At 41.5% G+C, this 23,506-nt stretch overlaps 1 protein-coding gene across 1 annotated transcript in view; it reads left to right on the top strand.

Moving 5' to 3' along the window:
* MSRA (methionine sulfoxide reductase A) overlaps window positions 1-23,506 on the top strand; it is a 450,198-nt gene that overhangs the window by 284,023 nt on the left and 142,669 nt on the right. Inside the window, exon 4 of the mRNA XM_049631400.1 lies at window positions 14,235-14,339. Coding sequence (XP_049487357.1) covers window positions 14,235-14,339 — 105 coding nt within the window. The remainder of the gene's footprint in view (window positions 1-14,234; window positions 14,340-23,506) is intronic.

The following is a 23,506-nucleotide window of genomic DNA, read 5'->3' as shown; positions in this document are numbered from 1 at the left end:
GAGACTTGTTTCCCTTCACAGGCTAAAATAACTATAAGCAAAGGCATGTAGTCTAAGGAAATGCTCCCCATTTGTGTTTTGGATTGCCAGGATATCCAACAAGTATGAGGTTGCCAAGAATGAGGGAGGCCTAGGGGTCAAGTTTGGCTATGGTAGAGCTTAGTATTAAGAGCACTGGAGTGATCCTCTCCACTGAGAAATCTTCCCTGAATCTTCAAGGCTGACCTTGGTACTCCTCCTGTGTGCTCCCATAGAACTCTGAGCACACCCCTCTCCAAACAGCAGTTGCTTCATCCTGTACATTTCCATTTACACATTTCTCTTCCCTCTTGGACTGTGTGCTCCTGTAGGCTGGCAACTGTCTTATTCATTGTTGTCTTAGTTGCACCCAAAAGAGTGCTCAGAGTTCAGGCTAGCTGTGCAGTAAGTACTTGTTGAATGAATCCCTCCTCTGGCAGTCGTGTTCTATTATAAGCCCCATCCAGAAGTGAAAGTGAGGTGGGAGTTATGGTAAATTGCTTCACCATTTTGATTGTACTGTTGTATTAATTAATTAGATCAGTGTTTATCAATCTTTTAAAAATTATAGGCACCCTTCGGCCCCATTTTAGCCATTTCTTTTTTAATTTTCTCCCCCTATTCCCCATTAAAATTTAATCTCACAGATATACTATATGTTAGTTTATATACTGTGGCACTTTGAAAGGCCACAACATTTCGATATGTAGATGGTTTTGTCCCTTAAGAGACAATTTTTTTCCCCTAGGAGTGATATCACCCCATGAAGAATGTCTGAATTAGATTCTATGTGACTAAATGTGTAGAATCAGCTGGTTTGGTATTGTGCAGATATTTTCTATTTGATATTTACATAGTTATAACATTAAGATTAAGCCTTGGTTGCTCATATTATTGATACGCTTTCAAGATAAGGCTGTGGGATTGATTTTTTTTGTACAACGTAACTGGTGCCTTTGGTGCTATTTAAATAAGGAGACAAAGCCAAGACTTTTCCCAGACCACCAACAGTATTTCAGTGTGGGGCTATTATGCATAAATCTGAAGGCTTGGTTCACAATTCCATTCTTCTCAAAAATATTTAAACTAAACAAAAAGTTATATTTATTGCTAATGAATGTAGACATCTAAATAAGTCAGAGCCATGCTGCTTGGACGATCCTGCCAGATTGTTCCTGGGCGGGTTATTTATAAATAATGTACCATTCAAGTTGGGAGAATATGCTACTACCACATGAACTTCAAAAGCAACTGTCATGTGGTTTATGTTCAAAATGAATAGGCAATTATTATCTTTGTATGACTTAAAGCAACTCTTCTGGAAATTCCATGTAAGCAGCCACAGTATTAGCAATGACAAGCTTCAACTGGGTTGCCTTTTCTCCTCCGTGTTATTATAAATAGAGAATAGTTTTTGAAGACTATAAAAAAAAGTCTGACTTGGTTTTAAAGACCTTTCAGTTCATGATTTCAGGGGTTCTCTAGCTGTCTTTTCACTTGGATTCAGAGCACATGCACTTTTAGGAAAGCACGCCCTTGGCAGCCTATGCAGAGAAACCCATCTTTGCTTGGAAAGCAGTCCCTGTTGTTCTGTTTATATTAACCTAGATCCTAATGGTTTGGAAGTTGTTGGCTTTTATAGTGAAGTTCCATCATGAGATGTTCATCATTAGTAGTATGTGGCTATGGAAACACTAATTGTGATATAGATTCGATTACTACCAGTAAGTCCCCAGAGTGCTTTCCCTTTATCTCTGTTATTGAATGCTCTCAACCATACTCAAAGATTGATAGGGACAGGTCTTAGTATTCCCATTTTACAGATGAGGAACTTGTGAGGAAGGGGAGTGAAACAGCTTATCTGGCAGATTATATATGCTCCACATTAGGTTTTTTGATTCCAAAGGCAGTGCTCATTTAATTGAACCACGATGTCCTATGCTTTCAGCCTTTTCAAGGGTCATTATGGATGAGTGACTGGACGTCAAAGGCATAACCTGGACCAGTGAGTAGAAGGAAGTAGACTTGACTCAATAAAGGCAGAACTTCCCAGCAATTAGAACAGTCCAACAATGGCATGGATACTTTGGTGAAGTAGTGTGTGTCCTGTGACTTGAAATGGTCATCTGAATGTTGCAATGTGGTAAAAAACAACGTGGCATTTGGCTAGATGATCTTTTTCAAGTCCCTTATAATCCTGTACATTATTTTTAAAAATCTTATGTCTTACTTCCTCTCCATTGATATAGCTTCATATATCAAACATCTAATTTCATAGTTCTCTTTCCCAACTGCACATCAGAAGCACCTGTCAAGCTTTGTGAAGATGCACGTGCCTAGGCCTGACCCCACGCCCCCTGTGTCAGAATTCCAGTGTGGGGTAGAGTGGGAGGTATGAGAATATTCTTTAAAAAGTGTGATTAGAAGGCATAGGCATAGGGTCGTGAACCACTCTTCTGGTGTAACCCACTGATAACAAGGTACAGACGGGCCTCATTTTGGACTTGGTGTCATTTAACAGCATCCAGAAGGCATAGTTTCTAAGCATACAATATCCTTTTAAGTGTTAATCAGACTCTTAATAAAAGTGTGTTTGTTCCCTTGGCTGCGAGAGTACCATGATTCCTTGTTGGCAGGTTAGTTTTACCAATATCTCATAATGCTTGTCCCCCTCATGGTAAGTTGGGAGTAGGTGCTGGTCCAGGAAATGAACATTTGATCAACCCACCTACAAGAACCTTTAATATACTTCTTGTTCTGGAAAAAACACCTCAAAGGGTGTGAAGGTCAGCCTCTATAATCAGCATGTTGGATACAGAAACTAGTCAGCTGCTCACTCCTAGACTGCTTACCCACTAGTTAACTTCATAGCAGTGAGAAACCTCCAGCACCACAAAGAAATGAATGGTTGTAGTTTATTGCTTTCTTGAGGAATTTTCTTAGCAAGTACTCAACTATGTTTATAGCATTCCTCTGAGAGAATAATCTCTGAAGAATGTGCCTGTATTACATACACACCAGAGGATTATAAATTCCCCACTATGTCTCCCCATGATGGACCGGAAAAAAAATCGCAGTTGTTCCAACAGGATTTTTTTCTACTTTTCAATCAATAGGATGCTTTTGAAAGCTTATATTTCTCTTTGGACACTTTAAGTGACTGAAGAGACAAAATAAAAAAAGCAAAGATAAAATGACAGTATAGACACTCCTCAAATCCTATAATGAACTCCACAGGGCACCCAATTTTGATGTATTAGGATTTTTTTTATAATGAGTACATTGTTGGAAATCACATTTTCTATCTGCAGGAGCTGGAGATGAAACTGAGCTGACATCTTACCTCTTTGTAGTTAATTAGCAAGAGGGAAGGAGTGTTTTGAATCTTGTATGGGAAGAGGGAGGTATTAGTCATCCAGTACTCCCCCTTTCCCTTCAAACACCTGGATCTTTTTGTGTGCTCTTTGATTTGGTTTAACAGTTTGGATGGGTCTTGTTGGCTGGGAAGGATGAGGGGAGTTGGAAAATGGTTATTATTTAATGAAAAAATAACTATAGCTGACTTCTCCCTGCCATCTTCCCTGTAGGATAAATAAAATAGGTCAGGTCGTTTTCTTTAAAGAGGAGTTCCTTACCTGGACCCAGACTGTGGGCAAAATCCAGGCTGCCAGAGTTTTTGTTGTTGCCTTATTAACACTTGTCATCATTGAATCCCCAGCACTTAGTGAAGTGCCTGGAACTGAGTAGGCATTCGAATATTTATGAGTTTAGTGAGTAAATAAAACATTATGCTGACCCATACGGTGAGGTAGTTAAGTTGTGTTAGTTGTATCTAATACCTTTCTCTGGGTAGGTATGGCGAGTTTTACATAGAATTCAGCAGTTTGGGACAGAGAGGCAGAGCAGAGCATTTATATATAATTCCGTTTAGGAGACTGGTCCTTGGGCAGGTGAGCAGTGCTGGGGCCAGTGTGGACACTCATCCAGATGAAGGCTCGATAAGTGGCAGAAAAAAATCAGCACAAAGGATCCTTCAATCTGTGTGTATTTATTAATATCAGATCATGTGCCCAGTCCTGGGGGATGAAAGAAAAGAGCCAGTGTCATGGTTCCTTTTCCCAGGAGAACTCTGTATACATGAAACACTGAGCAAGCGCTCAAAAACAGTCAGGACTCAAGTGTTACAAGGTGAGGGACTGATTCCAAGTGGAAGAAGGAGGCTGGATCGGTGGTGTTTGGAAGACAAAAACCATTTTCTGAGTACCCTCTATGAGAATCGCTAGATCCTACCTGCTACATACATCTCTTTTCATCACAGGGGTTTGGCGAGAGACCTCAGGGGACCTGACTCAGTCAGCAAGCCTGGATCTGAGCAAAGCAGATCCCATTGGAGCCCACTGACTGTGCTTTCTCCCCTATATCGTGCTTCTTGTCCAGGTCCTATACGCAGGGAGGGCTTCCTGGAAGAAGCAGCACCTACGGGGACCTTGAGAGTAGTGGAGGGCTTTGATTTCAGGTGGCTGGAGGGTGTGTACTGCAGGCTGGGGGACTACAGCAGCAAGGGGTGTGGATGGGGATATGGACTGTCTGGATCAGGGAGAGTGTGTGGGGAAATGAGATTGGAGACGTGGAGAGGCCTGGTGGCCAAGAAGGGCTCCTGTAGGCCCCTGGGCAGAGGGCAGTTGTGGGAGAAGTGGCTGGGAGTGGAGCCCATCGACAGTGGTCAGATTCTCGGTTGTCTCAATTGCTTACAAGCTCTGAGACTTCAAGCAAGTTATTCAATCTCTTTAAGCCTTGGCTTTCTTGTCAATAAAATGGACACAATAGCATTAATCTTACTAATTGCCCTGGGAAGGTGGCTGTGATACTAAAATGAATTTGTGGAGCCAGAAGCACTTTGAAAATATAAAGTGCTGTGTCCAAATGCAGGGGGGTTTGTGGTTATGTTGGGTTGAGCAGGGGAGCTTGGAGGGTGAGCCAGCTAAGAGGCTTTTCCAGTTACAGCACATGATAGCAGGTCTGTGGTGTTGCAGCAGAAAAGAGCTCCCTGTCTCTTTGCCTGTCCTTTTTGAAATCTTGTTTTTGTTTATGACTGTGGCCGTGGCCTGAATGCACCCCCCCTCTTCCATGAAGCACCTCTGACTTCTTCTGTCCACAATGGCCATTTCCTTTCTCTTGTACCTGATGTCTTGATAAGGATGTTGCCCGTTCACAAACCTACCTTACTCACGCTGCCCTCTAGTCTGTGAGCCGTGTCATGGTGGGCTCAAGTCCAGTCTCTGCCACTTAATCTTTGACTTTGGGTTCTTTTACCTCTTTGCATCTTAGTTTCCTCCTTGAAAAAGTGGGAATAATAATATTATTTATCTCAGGGTTTTTGTGAGTGTTAACTTCATCAATTTGTATCAAGAGTTTAGAGCAATGCATGGAGTTTAATAAATGCTACATTTATTAAAGGTATTTTGCTATTCATGTTTTCCTATCACCCACCTCCTCCTCATTCATTCCACAGATCTTTGTAAAGAGTGTTAAATTAATTAAACAAGGAGGCCATTAGACTGAGGTGGGTCTATTAGTGTGGCACCAACATAAGCAAATCACAGTCTAGGCCTGTAAATACCTCAAGGTTATGAAACCAAAATGCTAAGGACAGCCAATCACAAACAGCTAACTAACAGCTTTAGCTAGTCAAATAATTTCCTTTATTTGCTTCCACAATTTCTCTATATGTTTCTCCCCAGCTCCTGTCTTTGGAGTGCTCCTAGCCCCTTCCTGTTTGTCACTGTCCTATTTTGCATAGATGTTTGCTCAGATAAACACTTAGGATGTTCAGTATCCTTCAGTTTATTTTTTTAATGTTTATTTTTATTTATTTTTTATATTTTAGAGAGAGAGAGAAAGTGATAGGGGAGAAGGGCAGAGGGAGAGAGAAAGAGAGAGAGAGAGAGAGAGAGAGAGAGAGAGAGAGAGAGAATATCCCATGTAGGCTCCATGTTCAACACAGAACCCAACGCAGGGCTTGATCTAACAACGATGAGATCATGACCTGAGCTAAAATCAAGGGTTGGACGCTTAACCCACTGAGCCACCCAGGCACCTCCAGTGTATTCTTTTAACAGGGGTTAATATCCTTCCTCCTTTCCTCTGTGCTCCTCTCCTTCCCTCCTTCCCTCCTTCCCTCCTTCCCTCCTCACCCATTCCCGTCAGCCTGCCTGCCTGCCTGCCTTACTTAAGGACTGTGGGACTCCCATGCACCTCCTGATAACTAAGACAGTGAGCACTGAGATCCAGGAGAGGGAGGTTGACAGCTGGCTGCTTAAGGGGTGCACTGGGCTCAGGATGAGTGGTTTTTACACTTTTACACTTAATAGTAGCTCTGTTAAAAATCACCTGGGGAATCTTATAAAAATACAGATTCCTGGACCTTCCCCCCCAAATTATGAAATAATAGTGGCAATAGTAAAAATAACAATACTAACCATACTGTTATGAATAAAGCTAATATTGGGTGGGCCAGACTATTCTTAGTGCTTCCTGTGGATTATCAAACTAATCCTCACAGTAGTCCCTGAGGTGAGTATTATGAATATCCTCATTTCACAGATAAGGAAATGAAAGCTTAGAGAAGAAAGAGCTTGGTCAAGGTCACACCACTGCCAGGTGGCCACGAGGCAAGCCAAGGAAGCACAGTGCTGAATACTTCCTTGGGCTGAGTGGTGCCCAGCAGGCTGGGTCTAGACAGGCACCCTGTCGACTGTGATGTGTGGCTCATGGCTGGATCACAACATGGGGAGAAGAGCGAGCAGGCCTGCAGGTCTTTCATCGCCTTGCAGATACAGCAGAAGCCCTGCTCGCTGCAAGGGGTACCCATGTGGCTATACTGTCTGCTGGGGGACCAGGTGGGCGACCGTTCCCCGACCCTTCCCACAGCAGCAGCAAAGGGCCCCAGGAACCTTGATACTAGGAGCGGAAACCATGTGCACAGGTCTTATCTGCATCCTGCTTTCCTTGTCTCCTTTCCATCTCTCTTTGCTTTCCTCCTCTCTGCCCTTGACACACCCCCTTCCAGAGGGCAGGGGCTCTGCCCTCCCAGGCTTTTCCTCCCACCCTGGGACCTAGGAATCCACACAAACCATGCAGGTCTGGGCTGCTCGGCTTGCCTTTGGAGTCCCTTTTGCTCAGGCCAGACGCCACACCCAGGAGCCCCTCACAGGCTCAAGCTGCCCTTGGCACGGATGGTCATGCTCATTCGCCTTATGGAAATCTCTGCATCAGATTTGCCCGTGCTGTGGGGAAGGAGCCACCATTTCTACCGAGAATTTGGAATAGAACTCAATTCACTTGCTTAGCTCACTTGCTTATCATGCCAGCGGTGTGATTCTGACCACTTGTGACTGCCGCCTGCTGACCTGCAGCCATTTGGCTTTGACTTGAGAGAGGTGGCCTCACATATTCTGCCCTGGGGACAGTGGGAGGGCCTTCAGCTCTTCTCAGTCCAGGTGGCTCTTCACCGTCTCCTGAATATCATGGACTCTGATGGACATAGGTTCTTGTCCAAAAGAAGTTGTTGACAAGTGTGATGGCATAGTAGGAAACAGTGTCTCCAGGGAGGCAAGATTCCAAACTGCTTCCAGAGGCTTCTTTTTACCTGAATTAAGAACTCTCTCATTAAACCCATGTCTTTTAGTTCTGATTCTAAGGTGAGGAATCACACTTGATTCATTATAGTTCATCAGAAGAATGGGAATCTGGGTCTTTGCCTGGTGTGGATGAAGGCCTGACTACAGCTCCCATCGGGGCTGGAATGTGTCGGCTGGGACCTCACCTGAGCACCTGATTGAGTAGATGTAGACACTTAGCTGATATTTCTAGAATAGATGCATGAATGAAATCACAATTAGACACTTACAGAGATAAAATTTAGTTTGATGAACTAGAAGCTTCCTTGTATCATCTGTTTTCTCCTGTGATTTAGTCCTTATGGGGAAGGCATCCCTTTTAAGAAAACTCAAAAGGGAAATAACAATAGAAATCTTATTTATGTATAGAGAGCTTTACTCTTCCCCAGTACTTTCCCACATATGACCTCATTTAATCCTGATGAGTCTTCTGTCACAGAGGTTATTTTTATTTCTATCCAAAAAAGAAGACTTGGGATCACAAAAAAGTGTCAAACTACTTGTTAGACCTATGGTCTAAATTACTTTTTGTGACTTTAATTCTAGTCTTTTCCCCTTCTACCCCAGCTGAGTAGAGAATAACTATAATAATACAACTTTTGATAATAAGACATAGAGAATTAGAGAGACTTACATCCTATGTGGAGGCATGTTCTAATTCTACATTTAGCAGATGAGGAGACTGAAGCAAGTTTCCTCAAGTAGATGAAGCAACTCAATAGATAAAAGGGCCTTCAAAAATTCATGTGGGCCCCTTAGGGAAGGCATGGCTCATATGCCATGGAGCTCTGATTTGAACCACCCTTTTCTTCTATCCCTGGCCATGCCAAGGTCAGGCAGTTGCCACGTGGCTGACCCAGAATGGTAGCCCAGGCAGTGTGTGGCTCCTGAGTGGGGGCTCCCTACGAGCACACAGCACTGCCCTCTGCTACGCTCTCCCTGCCCTTGCATCTCACCAGCTTCCAGGCTGTCTCCTGTTTTTATCTACTGGGCAGACCACCTTCTTGCTCTCTCCTCCCTTTTTACTAGCCTGAGTATAGCAAAACAAATCACACTAACCTGGAAGAGTTGAAGATAATGTTTTCCGCATGGGATGGAAAGCCATGACATAGAACTTTAAAGACAGGCTAATTATCTTGGGATTCTCCTTTAAAAACACCTGGTTCACTTGGCTTCCACAAAGGTCTAGGTGACTGCACAGTGCCTGATTTTTCAGCGCCACTCCCCCCACCCCAAATATTCCTTTAGGTTTCTTCTGGGATCTTTTGTCTTATAAGGAATGACTGCCCATAACCTACTTCTCTGCATTCATTACTTTTCTTTGGGCTCATGGGGTAAGGAAACACTGGGAAATGCTCAGAGAAGACATTAGTCCTTTTCATTTCAAGACATTTTTGAACAACAATGTTAGAACCCCTCTGATGCTGCTGTGAATTGTTAACAAGCATGTTTGCACATCACATCTATCATGGTATTTGCACGATGTTATATGAAGAAACAGCTCAAAGTATTTTTAAGATACAGCCTTTTATCTCTGGAAGCACCAGAAAGTATTTGCAGATTGGTCCCGGGAATCAAATTAGCCTAGCACATTGGTGAGTTCCTGGAGGCGTGGGCATTTCTGTAAGTGGTTCCTAGCTCCTTAATCCTTTTGATCATTTGCACTGTGTATTTTTACACAGACTCTTGTACTTTGGAGAAATAAAATAAAGAAACTTAAAGGTGAGTTTGATGAGGGCTTCTCCCCACTGTTTGTCAATGCAGATGGATCTTGAATTTTAATGGTAGCAGTTTCTTTTAAACCACCAAGCTTCTTTAAACCTCTCCACAAATAATGTCCGTGCTTAGATTATGTCTGAAAGTGTTTATGGAAATCTTTCCTGACCCCATATTCCTACCACAAAAGAAGGGCCTAATCCTGTAAAATAGTCTTGACAGCCTGGATGTCAATTACTCCACAGCTGTGATTTCTCATATAGGGCCACTGCCTATATGACATTTGCAGCCACTTGCTGACTTCAGCGGTCTACAGTCAGGAGCCTGGCTTACGGGCATAGAATGAGCACCTCACTAGATCCTGCTGCTTATTGGCTGTGGGATGTTGTGTGAGAAAACTTGTGGAGAGGACTTAGTTGTCTTACCTTTAAATGGGGACTGTATCTCTCTTATAAAATTGTGAGACATATTTGTATGCCCATGTTTATAGCAGCGTTATTCTCAGTAGCCAAAAGGTGGAAGCAACCCAAATGTCCATTGACAGATGAATGGATAAGTCAAATGTGGCATATCCATATACTGGAATATTACTCATTCTAAGAATGAGGGAGGAAATTCTGACACTTGCTGCAACATGGGTGAACCTTGAGGATTGTGCTAAGTGAAAATTGCACTTTTCTGAAGTGTCTAACGTGGTCAAATTCACAGAAACAGAAGTGGAATGGTTGCCGGGGGTTGTGGGTAGGAGAGAAACGAGGAATTAGTGTTCAGCGGATACAGTTTCAGGCTTGCAAGGTGAAAGAAGTTCTGGAGATGGATGGTGGTTGACAGTAGCACAAATACTACTTATGAATAGTAGTTCACACTACAGGTGTGAATGTAGTTTATGCCACCAAACTGTGCACATGAAAGATGGTTAAGATGGTAAAGTTTGCTGTGTGTATTTTCCACAATAGGAAGAACTCGGGAAAAAACTTGTTATGAGCATTAAAGAAGGTCAAGTAGGTAAAGTGCCTACCGTTTTATCAGACTTCAGTGAAGGTAACACTTTTTACTAGGGTTAGGACATTGTATTGTAACGGTCACATGATACTTCACCATGAGGTTATACCATAATTGGTTTCTTTAAAAAAATTCTTTTAATGTTTACATATTTTTGAGAGAGACAGAGCATGAGCAGGGAGAGGGACAGAGAGAGAGGGAGACACAGAATCTGAAGCAGGCTCCAGGCTCTGAGCTGTCAGCACAGAGCCTGATGTGGGGCTCGAACTTAGGAACCAGGAGATCATGACCTGAGCTGAAGTCAGACGCATAACTGACTGAGCCACCCAGGTGCCCCAGTTGGTTTCTTTTTTTATTTGACTTTTGGATCTCTTATAGTATTCCAGCATTGTAATGATGGAGTAAAAAAAAAATTTTTTTTTGCATGTACATATCTTTTCCATTATTTGGGGTTGTATCTTTGGGATAGATTTTCTGTATCACTTAGTGGAGGTGAGTTAATCCTTGTGGCTCTTGATACATATGCCTGTGGGAGTTGGTCATTTATACTGTCACCAGCCAAGTAAAGATGCCAGTTTCAGTCTCCTCATCAGCGCTAGTTACACTTTTAAGCAGTTTTATAAAATGTAATGCGAGATGGTATGTTCATGTTTCAATATGCCTTTATTTGCTTTTATCACTAAAAATGTTGAGCATTTTTCAATCTTGACTTACATTTATTTCTTCTTACATTCACTGCCTGTTTACATCTTTTACCTATATTTCTAGTGTGGTTTTCTATGCTTTTGTTACCAAATATATTTATCATAATTGTTACACATTGTTGCTACTTTTAATATTTAGGGAGTTTAATTTTTATTTAATTAAATCATTCACTTAAACATTTCAAAATACAAAATAATAATAAGATTTTAAAGTAGGATCAAAAGTGGTTTATAGTAACATTATTATACTTAATGTATCTTCTTCCCATAATTCTCCCATAATTCTTTTCATATCTGTTTGCATAAAATCTGTCTTTTGCTTACTTACATGCCTATAGTATTTGAATTGAAATTATGTAAGATGACCAATTCACTTAAATATAAATACATTTTTATTTATTTATTCATTTATTTATTTTTAAGTGTTTATTTATTTTTGAGAGGGAGAGAGAGCACAAGCAAGGGTAGGGCAGAGAGAGACAGACAGAAGATCTAAAGTGGGCTCTGCATTGACAGCAGTGAGCCTGATGTGGGGCTTGAACCCATGAACCATGAGATCACAGCCTGAGCTGAAGTTGGATGCTTAACTGACTGAGCCACTGAGGTGCCCCTAAATATCTTTTTAAAAAATAATAAGAAAAATAAAAATATAACCCAATATAAAAAGGATATTGCCAAAATCAGAGCAAATAAATTAAAATTATCAATAAACATGACCCTTTTCTTTGCCTTACTAATAATTAAATTCATTGAAAATAAACTGATAGGGTACAATTGTCCAATTGGTAAGAGTTAAAAACATTATAATAGTCACTGAGATTGGCCTTGAAATATACTGCCAATAGGGAGAGAAAATTGGGTCAACTTTACCGAAGCATTTAAGCACTAGATATCAAGAAACTTAAAAATGTTTGTAAACATTGGTTTAGAAATCCCACTTATGTAACTGTGGCTTGAGACAGTCTTGGAAATGTGGAAAGATATTTATGTTGATAGATAAAAATAGGATTGAGTCTAAACTCCAATGACAGGGAGTGATTGAATAATAGTACAACCATCTTTGGAGTGTTATATAGTCATTATAATGGCTTTTTCTAAAAATTTTAGTGATGTGGGGACAAACAATATGCTGGTATGTAAAAGAAAAGCATGATGACAAGATTACAATAAAGCAAATTGTGCATGGTGTGGTGGTGTGTGTGTGTATGAGCACATGTGCACTTGTGTGTATTTGGTACATATCCAGAAAGAATTGTGTAAAAAATGTTGATAGTACTTATTTTATGTGGTCAGATTACAACACATTATTATTTTTTCTTTTTTATACTTCTGCACATTTTCTAAGCTTCATATTATTTGTAAATTATTATTTCTACCATCAGAAATAAATTTAAATATTAAAAAAAGATTAAAGATAATGAATAGATTTTTATTTTCTTTTTCTGGATTCATGTTCACTTTGCTTTCTTTGCTTTGTTTATTGGAAAGAATCCTGGAAAAAACACCAGAAGGTTTTTAGGTTATGGTCCAGAAATTCACTAGCTCTATGTGAATTTGGGGCAAATCCAACTTCTGTGTATCTCAGTTTTCCAATGGTAAAATGGTTGAGAATTAAGGTGAGATTAACAACCTATGGGCAAACACTTTGCAAACTAAGTTGCAAGTTCAAGGGACTCCTGGACCACTGTGTGGTCTGAGAATTTGTTAGGACTCAGAGAACTCACTGAGAACAGTTATCCTCAGAGTTACAGTTTATTATAGGGGAAGGGTATGGATCAAAATCAGCCAAAGGAGGAGATGCATAGGGCAGGGTCTAGAAGGGTTCCAGTGCAAAGTTTCTGTGTTATCTTCCATGCAGTCAGGATGTATTACCCTCCTGGCATCCGTGTGTGACAGTATGCAAAGAGTATTGCCAACCAGGAAGCTCACCCATGCTTTGATGTCCAGAGTTGTTATTGGGGCTTTTTTACACAGGCATGATTGATTGATTGATTGCCCACAAGGTTGAATTCTGTCTCTGGGTCAGCTGATGCTGTGTTACCCAAAGACCCTACTCTCGGCACAAGGTTGGTCTGTCTGGCATGACCAGCCCTGAACCTAACTAACACTGTTGGGTGTGGCCAACCCTACCCTATGATTCAAAGTGGCCAGCTCCCACCCTAGGACTGTTGGTGTGGCCGGCACCACTTTAAAGAAGGACATTCCTATCAGGTATGACATAAATTACCTTCCAGAGGCCAAGGCTAAGGCCAGATATCTCTTTGGGCAAAGCTAAATTCTTAACTATGCATAAGGTGACTGGAAAGAGATGGAAAACAAATTTAAATATAGAAATGATATGTATGGAGTCTTCTATCACTTACTGCACTCTAACACCGTAAAATAAGGCAGGGTATGAATTCTATAGATACAAGTGCAAATACCCACTTCCCTGATCTACAGAACCTCGGGGACCACCTCTGAGAATGTGCATGCTAACAGAGACACATTTGCTGCAGTGGTTGTTTACCACGAGACGAATTAGACTGAGAAAACACTTACCACCCCGCTGGGTATGTGAACCTGACCCTTGCCTCTGTGTTAACAGCACAGCAAATATGTCCCCCCATTAACGAATTTATCTGATGCAATATAAGCCTGCTTGTTACAGGTTTCTTGATCTGGCACCATCTCATTCTGTTAGTGCAGCAAAACTTACTGCATATAGCACAGTGTGGTGATGATAAAAATAAATTGGCTCATTCCCCTCACAGAGTTTCAAACCATGAGCACTATGTCAGATTGGATGCGTAAGGTTTGATAAGAGTGAGATAAAAAAAAAAAGAAAAGAAAACCCAAGTTTGTTTTCTCATGAAATTAAAAAAAATAATTAGAGCACAATGACGAGAAGTCATCATCCTCAGGAAGCTTGCCAGAGGACAACTGTGTGCTCTTATGGAGAAAGAACCAGTGACAGACTTACTATGAAACCATTCGCTAATGTAGTTATGCTCCCACCCTTCCTTCGGAGGAGGGAAGAATTTTAGCCCTTGTCTGGTGATTTTTTGGAAATGAGCAACTTGTAGTAAATTGGTGTTGTCAGTAAATTTTGGTTGTATGTTCTGTTTCTTTCAAGGAAAAACTGGCCATGCAGAAGTAGTCCGAGTGGTGTACCAGCCAGAACGCATCAGCTTTGAGGAACTGCTCAAGGTCTTCTGGGAGAATCATGACCCGACCCAAGGTAGATGAGTGAGCCAGTATTTAATTATCTTACTAATTACAGCTGGGATAATTAGTGTTTGAGCTGCATGGAAGAGATGAACCTTGAAATCACACAGGAGCTCAAGAATATGATTGCAGACATTTATTGACGGAGAAGAGGAGGGGCTGGGGAGCAACCGGGGGGAGAGAATAAAGGCGCAGCCACAGTCTGCACTCCTCCCCCCTTTACAGCTGTCAGGGGTGGGAAAATTCCCACAGAGAAAGACGCCAGACAATAGAGATTCGTTCACCTTTGATTATTGCATTATTCCTCCTTAATGCAGTCTTTTGTCTACAAAATTAAAGTGTCTTTCTAGCAGCTCCAAAGTTTTCCTGATTTATGGTTCCTTTATTTCCCTGAATTTAGCCTTTCTCATCTTTTGGCATTATCAGGCTCTTTTTTTTTTTAAATGTCTGCGGGTGATAAAAAAAAAAAAAGAACATAAAGGTAAAATGCAATATTCAATGGGTCCACAATGCTTAGGTTATTTACATATTTCATTTGTCTTCTTTGAGATTTGTTATATGGAGACATTAATATGTTTGGGCTATAAACAATGGTGGCCAGAAATTTTATTTGAATGCACACACAAGCAAAAATCCCCTGTTGGCAAATATCATTTGTAATATTCAATAATGAAGCAATTTCCAGATTTCATCCTAACAGCCTTACAAGCACTGCCTTGCCAATATGATGATCTGATATTATGAGGCTTATGAACTGAAAAGTCCTATATAATAGATGTGATTTTCACAAACCCTGTTCATTTAGCAATCAGTCTATTTAACAAAAATATTTTCCCTTTGGTGTCAGGTTTTTGTGTGGCGGGTATGCTATGTTGGCTGTTTCTGAAGAAGGGATCTGTTTTTCCAAATGTGCATTGTGCTTTGTGGTGGAATTTTAATATGACCCCAGCAGCACAGGATGGTGGGCCCTGAGTTCTGGTTCTAAGAACCACTCAGTGCCTGGGTGATTTACTAGAGGGCAAAAGTCAGAGCTAAGTATAGTAAAATGATAAATAAGCCAGGGTACTGCAGGTACAGGATCCAGGCAAAACCATCAGGGTGGGTGAAGGCCTAGGAAGGAAGCCAGGAGCAGGAGTTCCATTATAGTGAAGTCTGGTTTGACATAGGGGGATGAGTCCCTAGCAGTAGAGGGATAAGGTATGGGGCAGGGGAGGTAGAAGACTAGTAGGGCAAGAATACTATAATGAGAAGATTCAGATGTCACCCTGGTCTGGACTACTAGACTGGCCTATCATATGAGAAAGGCAGGTCTGACAAACTTAGTCTTGGCTCAAGCAGGAGGCTCTGACAATGAGCATCATAAACAAGAGTGATGATGGCTAAGAGCTTGTGCTGATGGGCCTTTGATCCAGGTGGAGCAGGCATTTGGCTCTCAAAGCCAAGGGTCATGGCAGATGCTGAGAGCTCCAAAATTCTCAGTGAAGATACACATTAGGAGCCCAGGCAAGCCTGAAGTCATGTAGGAGACAGGATCCCCACAGGCTTACAAGGTTAGGTACATGGCCTTTGGCCTGGCCATCCATAATGTCCTGTCCTGATGGAATCACTTTATGCTTAGCCCTGGCAAAATTTCAGAGGGTGAAGTCTGTCATGCACTTCTCTCCTTTCTTCTCTTCTTACCTATTTTATCACATCTTTACCAGCACACCTCAGTTAATTATATCACTAGTACTGGCCCCTAAATCTTAGAGGGAATTCTACTTTTAAAAGAACCTTAAAAGAACCTCTTGTTCTCCCCATCCCACATATCAAATTTGTCTCAACTGTGCTTCAGCCCTCTTTCAAATTCTTTGTTTGCTGTGTATTCTATTGTTTGCTAATAACAAGGTACCACAGATCCGGTGGCTTAAACAACAGTAATTTATTTTCTCACAGTTGAAGAGGCTAGAAGTCTGAGAGGAAGGGGTCGGCAGGGTTGGATTCTTCTGAGGCTTCTCTCCTTGGCTTGTAGATGTCTGTGTTCTCCCTGGGTCCTCACATGGTCTTCCTTTCACATGTGTCTTTGTCCTAATCTCTTCCTATAAAGACACTGTCATGTTGGATTAGAGCCTACCCAAATGACCTGATTTAATCTTAATCTTTAAAGACCGTCTCCAAGTAAAATTATATTCTGAGGTACTAGAGTTTAGGGCTTCAACATATGAATTTGGGAAAGATACAATTCAGCCCATGACACTGTTCCATAAATTATAGCTTGGTATACTATTCTTTCAGAGGTATTTTGATTCTAACAGAGGGTTTGTAGATTCATAGACTAGAAGGGATGTTAGAGGTCATCTGGTTAATCTTCAGCTTCAATTCTGTAAGTCAAAAGATGAAATTGCTACTGACAGTGTTCACAGACAATAGGATTTGATTGTTGAGTACATATTTTTTTCACTGATATTTTAGAAAAATTATGCATGGACAGGAATAGTTTTTCTACCCTCGCATATGTCTGTTTCTACTTACAATATTGCTTGATGCAGTATATATAGTCACAGGTATTAAATTGCAAGATATCTGATCTTCCCACGTTATTAGTAGGATTACTTTTGTTGGATAGTTTAATGTAATGGGCTATGGTAACAATCTTTTTCTGTATTCCAGAGTTTCCCATGACACTTCTGGAAATAGGGTGAAAGGAGTGATCACATGACCCAGGCCTGGCCAGTCACAGTATCTTTTTCTATTGCCAACAGTGTTTGATTCAGGGAATGGGCATGGGACCCAAGCATGACCAGTTGGAGCCCTTCTCTGGGACTGTTGTGTGAGAGAAAAAGGTGTTCTCCCTTTTCTGGGGAGGTGGAGCTGCTCTGTATGTGGAAAGAGCTTGTCCACAGAAGAAACAAGGGAGGAAGATGGGAAGAGACACTGAGAGACAAGAGATAGGAAGAGAGAACCTTCAGGAGACTGAGGTCCTCTCAGCTATGAGAGCTACTAGGTACCTACCCTCCGTCTCCATCTTTTTTTAACTTAAGCTAGTTTTTTGGGTTTCTACTACTTGCCACAACAACAACCACAAAAATTACTGCTTCGCCACTCATTCAACTTAATCATTGTGCTTATTATATCCAGCCACTGTTAGTTAACCATGTTCATGGTCAACCATGACCTCTATAAATTAGAGGTTTAAAGCCATTTGGTTAATAATTTTGTCATTGACTCAGACATGAAGTGGAGGACATTAAAGATTGTTCTCTCAATACCTGTTGGTGGTTTGATTCTGGGGTTCCTTGGTAATTCAGATTGAAGAATTGGGATTTAAGATTTGAGATACATGGCTTGAATATATACCAAATCATCTCAATGTTTCTAAACTGCTATGAAAGACTATCAGTCATTAATGACACTTATCTTGTATCTACTCTGTTTGCCAGGCACTTTGTTAGGTGGTGCTAAATCACCAAGTTGTCTATAAAATGCAGCAGTATCCAGCCTCTTGGCTAATGCATAGAGAAAATAGATTTCTATAGACAGAAAATAGTTTAATCTGGTGTACCAAGATCAAATGAGCTTTCAGATAAATGTGTGTAAGACCAAAATATTAACCTGAAATCATTAAAACAAGTATATGCTAACATTGGAACTTTAAAAGCAAAAACATAAATTCAGAAGAAAGCCAGTGTCAATGAATTTAATATTCCCAGGGAACCCAGAGGAGCCAAAACATGTAGTCACATGTACTTTTTCTGAGGTAAGAATTTGAAGCCCACTCCCTAAAGGATGGTCACAAAGCAGGTGAACTTGGCCATCTGAACACAACTTCTGAATTCTCTGCTTAAAGTCACATGGTGACTCCTGTCACTTTTCCTAGTGCAAAGTGGCCCAGAAAAGAGAACCACCCAGTAGAACAGAGGAGGGACAGAGAGAAGTGTAAGACTGACTGGTGTTACTCGGAAAGTGGATGTTTCAGAAGACAGGAGCATGTTGGCTTTGGAGAGACTCTCATTGATAAAGCAATAGCCAAGTCTAGGTTGTTTTCTGAAACAGGAGTGATTCTTAAAACTGTGTAAGGAATACTCTTGCCTATGCCTGAGTTGCTTACCAGCAAAAAGACAAAACTTGAGTAAAGTTGAGAAGACATTGACCTTTGGTGTGAAGATATGCTCAGGAAACACATGATTCTCAACAGTAATATGGCTCAAGAGAAATGTGTTTTAATTAGCATGCTTTAAGACTTCAGTACTTTGCTTATAGAGTCATTAAACATTTGAAGGAGTCACTTAAATTTTTTAGGTATGATTTACTTCATTTTGTGAGAGAAGAAATATCCTAGAATAATATTTGCAAATGTGGAGACTCTCGCTAATGTTCAAGGTTTACTATGGTAGCAATGGCATGAATTTAAGTGTAAAGTCCCTTTCAATTAAATTAGATCTTCATGGCATAGGCCAGACAGAAAAAATCCTTGAAGGTACTGAAGCAGCTCTCACGGTATCTGCCCTAATGGCAAGAAAGAACTTCCCATGGTCTGCATTTGGAAGGGAGCAGAGCTGGAAAGAGAACCATCAGAAAGTGTAGGCTTTTCAAGGTACAGGTGGGGCCAGAGACCTGCTATTTCACAGCCAATAGGCAGTGGGTCCTGAGAGAGTGCTACTCAGTGGATTAGCTTCAAGTGAAGTAACAGACCTAATAGCATCATTATACGTTTGGCCAGTAATTGGAATAGTCTTTTCTCTTAATTTACCAATTACCACAAAATCTCTATTTTGCCGAAGCACTCAGATACCACCGTTTAAGCTAATATGACTTGTTCGAGCGTTCTGTCTTACTCATGAGACAAATATGGTCCCTCCAGGTTTCTAAGGATAGACTGGAGCATGCTCATTCCTGACTGTGTGGTCTCCAAACCCCCCAGTCTCCAGGAAACATGGCAGAGCCTGAGATTTAGGAGATTTGGGGTCTGGGCCCACCTCGCCCCTTCCTAACTGTGTGACCTTAGCCAAGACACTTTATTCAATCTGAGCCCTCTATTTTCTCATCTGTCAGAAGGGGATATTAATGTCTATACTGCATGGGTCATAGGTTGTCATAAGTGTTCAATGAAATAATGTGAAAATAACTTGAAAACGGTCAAGTACCATGCAAGTGCCAGGCATTGTCCCTGTGTCCTCCTCAATACAATCCAGTTTCACTGGGTTTATTTATTTTTATATCTACAATTTCTGCGGGAAAATATTTACCCTCTGCCTACAAAAGTGTGGGTTTTCTACCCACAAACTTTCTTTTGTCCTTCCTGTTAGTTGAAAATATTTCAGCATTGTTGATGTTGTCATTCTGTGATGAAACAGCTGCTGTCGCTGCTACTGGGGTGGTGGCTGTGAGGCTGATGGACAGGTGGCTCTTTAGCTTTGCTGCTAACACAGTCATCCAAAGAAGCAGATCACATCCCAGACTCTCATGCTTGATCTGTTTCCTGCCTGGTACCCTCTGTGCATCAGTTACACCATTTCAGTCCTGTTCCTGCACCGACCCATACCTTGGGCCAAGCCACAAGGACACGGGCGCAGAATGTAGAGATTTCAACTTCGTCTCACTTGATCCCCCAAGTCTGACTTCTTGGTCCCAACCTGTTTTATTCTCCTCAATCCTGGGAGAAGGGATAGCAACATTTTCTAAGCACCTTTTATGGGCCAGTCTTAGTGATAGATGTTTTATATTTATAATTTCATTTAATCCTTACCACAGCCTTAGGAAGTGGGGTTCATTGAAACCCCATTAACTGAAGAGAAGAAATAAGGTTCCAAACAACAATCTTGTTTGGTATTGATGGCAGTATTTGGACTCGGCTCTGTCTAAAGCTCAAGGCTGTTTTCTTTCCCCTTTACCAGAGGGGTCCAGACTTCCAGACTAGGGGAAATTCTTCCAAGGACAAATGATTTTATGGATCCCCTCTCCCCATGTGATCTAGTTGTGTTCTTAGTAACCTTTTTAAAGCAAATATGTTAAGATGCCACTATGAAGTTAATTACACTTTAAATTGAATGCTTATTTTATTAACCACCACAATATCACATACCTCTGGAAAATAGAAATGCCCACACACATAATGCATTCTACAGACTCCAGGCAATGCCTGCTGCATGGTTGGATTTACGGACTTCTTGTAGTAGCTCTAAGCCTTCTCAGAGGACTGTGGCTATAGGTGGAAGCTCCTCCAATGTGCTCCTGAGGGAGCAGTGACCCTTCTGCAGATGCCTGCTGGCTGAGACTGCTCATTGACCCCAGTATCAGTTTCCCCACTTCTGTAGGATTGTAATTTTAACTAGATTGGTAGCACCAATTGAAACTAAATTTCTCAGACTCCTTATGGCTAAGTATGGCCACGTGTCAGAATTCTGACTATCAGGGAATGAGCACACATGATGGTTGCAACTTCTGGGTTGTATGTACTTAGAGCAAGGAGTATTCTCTTGCTCTTCCTTCCTTCCTACAAGTTGCCTCTAAAGGTAGTGGTGAACCAGCCTGGAGCATGTGGATGGGGGTCTCACCCTTGTAATGGAGGCACTACAAACTAGAAGGCTCCAGAGTCACTATTCCAGGCTGAACTGTGTGTAAGAACTATCTTCTTTAACCGATTATTATTTTGGTTCAGTTAGGCTTTTCCCACCCTCCCCCCCCCAACCTTTTCTACAACAGCTGAACTTATATCTTTACTAAAATAGCCTTCAACTAGAAGCTGGTGATGAACTCCCAGTCACTCTTCTGAAGATCTTAATTAAAATGTTTCCTTAATTAAAGCATCTTTAATTAAATCTGTTAAGAGTATGGACCCTGGGGTTAGAGAAGATATGGCTTTAACCAGGTCTGCTGTGAACTAGCTGCATGACCTGGGGAAGTTACAGCACATCACCAAGTCTCATTTCTCTCTGTCTTTACTTGAACTCCTGGGTCCGAGCTATCATTATCTCTCATCTGGCTGCTACACTAGACTCCTGACTGGCCTGTCTTGCCCTTTCCCAATCCAGTCTCCTTAATGACCTGTTAAATACACATTACAGGGTATGTCCCTCTTCTGCTTAAAGCACTGCGCTGGTTGTCCATTTTGGGGTAGGATAATATACAGTCTCTTTACAATGGTCAGCCTGACCTGGGATTAACTGATTGGCACTCACTTGTGCAACCTCAGCACCTGCACTTCCATGTAGCTCCCTGCCTCACCCCCACATCCTATTCCACTGCACGTCTGGTGCTGTGCCCTCCTTCACTCCATTCCTGGAAGACTCAAGTGCTTTCTTGCCCCGAGACCTGTACCTACTGCTCACAGTCTGCCCACAGCTCTAGGCATGACTGGCTCCTTCCTTTTCTTCAGCTTGAAGTGTCATATCCTCAGAGAGGTCTTCCCTGACCCACTCTAACTGAAGTAGTACCCCAAGCCCTCACTCCCAGGTTTTGCTCGCCTCCCTAACATTTGTCACAAGGTGTGGTGATCTAACTGTTCACTTGTTTACAAACAATCTCCTCCTCTAGAAAGTAAGCTTCACCTGAAATATTTTGTCATTGAACAAATGGATGAAAACCTCCATTTTCCCATCTATAGAACAGTTCTTACCCCATAAATGTGTGTTGGGATGTATGAGGAAATGTAGTCTGTTGTGTGGAGGCCAGGGCTGAGCAGAGTAAGCATGTCATAGTTAATAGCCACCTACTCACCCTGCCTACATAAGAGCCATTTCACCAGTTTTTGTTTGCCTTGCTCCTTCCTGAACCCCAGTATTCCTCCAGTTTTTCTCTATCATTTTTCCCTCAGCTTATTTTCTGAATATCTTTGATCATTTCCTGTGCTTGGTTCATACCTTTTATGCTCAATCAACTTCTCAATACCCCTTTCCCTCCCACACCCACTCTCCCCTTCCTGCAGTGAGTCCCCACTTGTCCTCAGAAAGCTTTGTCTAATTCTCCCCAGTTGGCCATACTATCTATGGTATTAGGCTTCATGGGGCCCCAGGACTACACACCCTGGGCCTGCTGCTTAGCCCTCAGAGTCATGAGTAGGGGATTAATGGGACTCTTCAGCCCATGGTTAGAACTAGCGACCCCCACCCCCCACCAAAGACTCTTTTCCATTCAGTGACCTTGCCCTCCCTCCCCACTCCATGTCCCAACACACTCACCATGAAACATTACTTTAGGTGGGTTATTCCCAAGAAGCCCGAGAATTGTGGGTGGGGTTGGTCCATTCCATCTTCAGGAGGTTTGCTTCATAGCCTCCTTCCAGGTGTATGGTAGAGAAGAAGCCCCCTCATGCTGTGTAGTGGGAAACATTGATTGCAGAGAGAAGAAAATCTTATTTCCTTCTGTTTCTCATCAAGTTGGCAATTACATGCTGGTGTTCATACATTTGAACTTGCCAAATTAATATCTGAACTTGGTTGTGCTGACCCTTTTAAGTTAGTTTTTTTTTTAAATAAGTCACCAGTTTTGAAGGACTCTTCTTTTTTTAGACCATGCACAAGGAATCTATCATCTGCAAATAATTAGACAGTGGGAATTATATTGTATTGCTAATGAGCAGATGTGCATACTTATAGTGGAGGAACAGCTGCACACATATAAAATGCAAAAACGACCCAAACCCAGCATTATGAATTCTGAAAGGGATTTCATTCTTTTAAGAATTTCAGAAACAGAGAAAAATGAAACAAAGCATTTAACTGATATTTTTCTTTATTAATTGTTCTTTCAATCGTACTTTTCCTTGCATAACATTATCGTACATGTACATTGTATCTTTGCTATTTGCAAATGTGCTATTTGCACTTTTAAATCCCTCCCTCATGTAATACTATAGAGCTTATATTTAACATTTTTCCTTTGCTTTCTAGTTCTGTAAGGGTTTGGTGCCTCCACATTGAAGGAAAGACTCTTCCTGGGTGTTTTTTTCTGGGCTGGGCATTGTGCTAGGCACTTGAATGCTTGTGATCCCGACCTGTGAGTAGGTGGCTTTAGACCCATTTTACAGATGAATAAATAGGCCCAGAGAGGTGAAGAGATTTGTTACAAGGAAGCTATTGTATGTGACAGAGCTGGGATTTGGACCTAAGGGCTTACTTAATTCAAAACCTTATTTTCTTTCCATTGTATGGTCCACAGTCCCACATTGTTAAACATTAGTATATGAGGCTATCAGCCAACAGA

This window comes from Panthera uncia, chromosome B1 (assembly GCF_023721935.1).
Source record: "Panthera uncia isolate 11264 chromosome B1, Puncia_PCG_1.0, whole genome shotgun sequence".
Classification (NCBI taxonomy): Eukaryota; Metazoa; Chordata; class Mammalia; order Carnivora; family Felidae; genus Panthera; species Panthera uncia.
This window is presented reverse-complemented; position numbering and strand designations above follow the sequence as displayed.